At 47.8% G+C, this 5,106-nt stretch overlaps 1 protein-coding gene across 1 annotated transcript; it reads right to left on the reverse strand.

Annotated features, from left to right (window-relative positions):
- Positions 1-2,992: 2,992 nt before the first annotated feature.
- Positions 2,993-3,831, reverse strand: C1H21orf62 (chromosome 1 C21orf62 homolog). Its single transcript, XM_040577101.1, has one exon. The coding sequence runs from the start codon at positions 3,751-3,753 to the stop codon at positions 3,076-3,078; it is 678 nt and encodes a 225-aa protein (XP_040433035.1). The 5' UTR covers positions 3,754-3,831; the 3' UTR covers positions 2,993-3,075.
- Positions 3,832-5,106: the final 1,275 nt, after the last annotated feature.

Raw genomic sequence — 5,106 nt, forward strand, 5'->3', positions numbered from 1 at the left:
CAACCTAAACCTCCCCTGGCGCAACTTTAGCCCATTCCCTCCCGTCCTGTCACCAGGCACGTGGGAGAATAGACCAACCCCCACCTCGCTACAGCCTCCTTTAAGGTACCTGTAGAGAGCGATAAGGTCACCCCTGAGCCTCCTCTTTTCCAGGCTGAACAATCCCAGCTCCCTCAGCTGCTCCTCGTAAGACTTGTTCTCCAGACCCCTCACCAGCTTCGTTGTCCTTCTCTGGACTCTCTCGAGCACCTCCATGTCCTTCTTGTAGTGAGGGGCCCAAAACCCAGTACTTGAGGTGCGGCCTCACCAGAGCCAAGTAAATGGGGACAATCACTTCCCTAGACCTGCTGGTCACATGGCTTCTTATACAAGCCAGGACGCTGTTGGCCTTCTTGGCCACCTGAGCACACTTCTGGCTCAGTGGAAGGAGCGTGGTGTTGGAGAATAAAGATCCTCTTCCATACACAGAAGAAATATGATAGAGTCCTAATGAGAAGGGACCAAGTTCTTAAAGTGTGTGCAAGCCACGTTATCACCAAAGAAATTAGCTTAGTACCATCTGATACATCAAACAATGCTTTAATTTGGACGGCCACAGATTATGCTGATGGTGAAGTAAAAGTAGAATATATTGCTGTCAGATTTAAAAGTCAAGAAACAGCTAATTCTTTCAAGAAGAGGTTTGAAGAATGCCAGCAAAGCTTGTCAGAACTGCAGAAGGGACAACAGTCTCTGCCAGCAGGACTGTCAAAGGACACCAACCCCGTTGTGTATTTTGAAGTTTCTGCTGATGACAAACCTTCAGGACATGTAACCATGGAGCTGTTTTCAAACATTGTCCCTCGAACAGCTGAAAATTTCAGGGCCCTGTGCACAGGATAGAAAGGATTTGGATTCAAGAACACCAAATTTCACAGAATAGTTACTGACTTTGTGTGTCAGGGAGGTGACATAACTGACCATAATGGAACAGGTGGACGGTCAATTTATGGAGATGCATTTGAAGATGAGAACTTTGAGGTGTTGGAGGCTTCTGTCAGGAGTGTTGGCGTGGGTCCTTAGCAGTGGTAGCAGGCTCTTCCGCCATTGAAGCAGTCCAGGCCTCTGAAGCCAAAGCCTCCAGAGGAGATGGGCACTGTCTGGGAGCTGAGGTTGCTGCCCACGGCAGCTGACGCTGAGGATCCAACGGCGGTGTTCTGGGGGAAGGAGTTGAGGATGGGTCCTGGCAGGGTGACCACCACGTTGGGGGCTGGTTGGTGACGTGGGAGTCCTTGCACTGCCTGACACAGGGCTCGTTGCAGCTGTTAGCCAGCAGGGTGGGTCTGCAGGGGCGGACATGTCGTAGCAGGACAAGTCTGTAGTGCAGAGGGTCCCTGGAAGAGAGGGTGTTGGGAAGGTGGAGGGTGTTGGGGGCGTGAGGAGCGGTGCTCGGGGAGGCCAAGGGAGTGGGGAGGCCTAGGGTGGGTCTGTGGGGAGCATGGCGATGGGGAGGCGGAAGGGCTGCTGAGGCTGGGGGCAGAGGGCGTGTGGAGAGATAGGCCTGGTGGGGCAGTTGAAGGAGGGGAGCAGCGTTCAGGCTCACCTTGTTGGGTGCAGGGGAGAAAGCGTCGGGAGGAGTGTGTAAGGGTGCGAGGCACAGGGCCGGCTTTTACACTGGTCCCCAAGTGCCCGTAGGGCAGGAGAGCCTTTGCGCATGACAGCATTTGGTGTGAGCTGCTCTTACATGCCAAAGCTGATCAAGTAATGAGGTGGGGTGTGTTGTCCCCACAATGCTCCATCTTCATTTCCTCCTGTTGAGGATGTTGGAAGTGGCAGAACATTTCAAGTGAGAGTATTAAAGACCAAGGTATAGTTCCTGAAGGTTCGTTAAATGGCTGGTAGAAGATGCATCCAAAGCATGGGAGAGGTGCGTTGTCATCAGTGAGGTCATGGTTTGGCACTCATGAGGTGTAGTCAGTGGCTTTGTTGCGAGGAGGGGGCCCCCTTGTTGGCATCCCCAGCAGGTTGGCCAGGGCTTCTCAGGTATGCTGGGCGTGATGCGCTACCACTTGCATCACGAGCACGAGCAGGGGGTTCCCAGTTCTGACCATGTAGCAGAGGGCAAGGACAACTCAGCTCTCTCAGTTTGTCTCTGAGTAGCTTGTAACCCCTTCAGATGCCTCAAACTTCACAGCATTGGGATATGTCAACAGGACAAGGCCAGTAAACGTAGGGAAGGGATTATTCCCCTTACTATACTGCATACAGAGTACTACATGCAGTTTTGTCCACCCCCTGTGCAAGAAAACTGTTGGTCAACTGGAGTGAGCCCAGTGGAGAGCCACCAAGATAGTCAGGGGCTGGAGCATGTGGCTGTGAGAAAAGTGTGAGGGAACGGGGCTTGCTCGGCCTGGAGAGGGGAAGGCTGAGGGGGCCATAGTAGCAGCCTCTCTATGTGGAGGAAGAGCTCTCTGAGAAGATGGAGCCAGCCTCTTTGTTGAGGTACAAGCTGGGAGAACAACCAGTGGTTACAAACTGAAACAGTGGAGGTACTGACTTAAAATGTGAAAAAAAAATCCCCATGAGGACAGGCAGACAGAGAAGCCTTTGCCCAGCGAGGCTACACAGGCTCCCTCCTCAGGGTTTTTCAGGACCTGCCCGGAAAAAGCCCCAAGAACCTGGTCTGGTTGCAGAGCTGGCCCTGATTTGGGCAGGGGGGCTGGCTGGAGACCTCCTGAGCTGCTGTCCAACCTGAGTGATTCTCTGGGAAGCTCAGGCTGATCTACAGCTGGAGGTATGTGGCTATGTTTTCTTCCGAGACACTACCCTAAAGTAAAATTTATCAGGAGATTTCAGTTCTTAGCTTACAACATATAAGAAGAATTAGTAGTGATGTTTTCCCATTGTTTCATGTTTTCTTCTTTAAGGAAGCATTTACTGAATTAGTCTGATGAGTCTGTATTACTTTAAATGTCTCCTTGTACAGAACACAGTCAAAACTCTCCATCCCGTAATGGCTTCTTCTGACCAAACCAAAGAAAAGTCCCATCTCCTAGTGTTTTGCCATACCTGTGGCTACTGACTCTGTTAAAGAACTCAGTAAATGAACGTTACAACATAGCTCTTGTTGTCTGAGGTTGAGAAAACATCAGAGTACAGAAGGCTGGGAAAATACTCCGTGATACTAGAGACATTTTCCACACTGTACGACTTCAGCAAAGAGTATCCATTGAAAAGAGAGGTATCCAGAAAAGAAATGTATACTAACATTTGCCTGTCTTTGTTGTGCATCGCAAGGTAGTCCTCTTTTTCATTGTTGCTGCTACTGGAGATGGTTACGCTCTGCTCTGGAAATTGTCCCTTGACCTTGTTTTTCACACGGAGCTTTCGCAGTCCCCAGATGGTCAAGTATTCTGTCGGGAGAGGAGCGGTGCCACAGAAGGAGAGCTTCAAATCACACACCCTTGTGAAATTGAGGAGCATCTCCAGCACGGAGGTGTCTGTGAACCAAATGGTCAGGTCACTGTTGTAGTTAGTTTTTTCCATGGTAGAAGGCAGCACCGTTCTGCAGTTGCACATCAAGTTTGCCAGGTTGTAATCACAGTCACGGATATCCGCCAAGCAGCTGCAGTTCCGAATTATGCTTTCCTTGGTGAAAATTAGCGTATGGTTCTTCTGACTTCTCACGAAACTGTCAGCAATGTGTAAGCCAAGGAAACCAGCCAAAAAGAGAGATGGCCAAAAAGAGAAAGTGGAGAAGGTTATCGGCTTCATTAGTCCTGGTGCCAAGCTGCCAAGCGTCTTCTCCCTTTACACAGTGAATTATATCACTTGTCTTTACCTACTGAGGAAAAACAATTTCTTTATTATTCTGAAGACCACTCAACAGTTAACATTACTTTTGCTTTACTTTTGTGCTTTCTTTCTCTGCTTCCCAACAGATAGGGGTGACAAACGACCCAGTTCTGCACTCACTGCGTGAGGCAGTCTGAGAAAGGCTTAAGACAGAAGCTGGAAGCAGTTTGTTTTACACCTGAATTGCTAAGCAAGGCTTGTGATAACCTCTTTAAACTGAGTGTGGGATATACTGGGCAAGGGGAAAGAAAGACAGAAAGGGTGGCTATGGGCAGAAGCACTGCTGGATGCAGCACATATCCTTCTGAGCTATGTGGTATGGTAATAACTTGTTGCCATAAAACCTGCTTTTCACTCATATGAAGCTACTTCTGCTCCAGCCTTAGCCTGTACATTCGGGGGTGCAAGGATCATCTCTCACTGTGTCTCTCCACAGTAATCTCTCACTGTGTCTCTCCACAGTAACCAACATAGGATAGATCCTGGCTTTGCCGGATCCCCCTTCATTTAACCCAGCAAAGCAAAGTAGCACCTACAGGAATGGTCATGGACAATGGAGCAAGTTTCCATCCCAGAAACGCTCCACCTCAAATGGCTGGAGCAGGTTTGGTGGGGACTCCTGGATTCTCAGCTACCAGCTTTTCAGAGCAGGGTCAGATCTTGGGTTCTCCTGGCATGTTATTAAGTGATGGTGCAAGCAATGATGAAGAACATCATTTCTCAACAAAAATCATTAGATGTTGGAAAGTTTGTCTGATTTGACTGCAATTATTTTGAAGCACAAAGGGACATTAGAGGCACATTTTGACCACAGGCAGCAGGTCCTAGTGAAGGCAACAGTAGGGCATGTACTGGGCAGAATTTCATCCTTGGAATGTGAGAAGAAGGTTGATGGTTGATCCATGTCCAGAATGTGTGTCCAGCACCTCAGAAAACATGCCAATGCAACTACAGTTTGGCGAAACATAATGGATAAACAGGAAAACAATACTATTTATAATGAAAATGTGAATTGGTTTGGTATATTATATAATCTACCATCATTAGACAATGAAATCTTCTGCTATAAACTTAATCATAATTTAATAGAAAATTAAGGGAAAATGTATGATTTAGATTAAATGTTTTAAGCTCAGTCCTTCCTGAAAATTCAAGTGAGAATGTTCTTTGACTAATATAAATTAAATATTAATGTATTTTGATCAAATAGTGTGTGTCCTACTTTCCCACATTTCTCACTTATAGAGGACATAGTCCTTTAGTTGACCTTTT

This window comes from Cygnus olor, chromosome 1, assembly GCF_009769625.2.
Source record: "Cygnus olor isolate bCygOlo1 chromosome 1, bCygOlo1.pri.v2, whole genome shotgun sequence".
In the NCBI taxonomy this organism is placed as follows: domain Eukaryota; kingdom Metazoa; phylum Chordata; class Aves; order Anseriformes; family Anatidae; genus Cygnus; species Cygnus olor.

Bases quoted from the DNA above. Each gene is read 5' to 3' on its own strand.
- C1H21orf62 (XM_040577101.1), bottom strand. From the start codon at position 3,753: ATGAAGCCGATAACCTTCTCCACTTTCTCTTTTTGGCCATCTCTCTTT.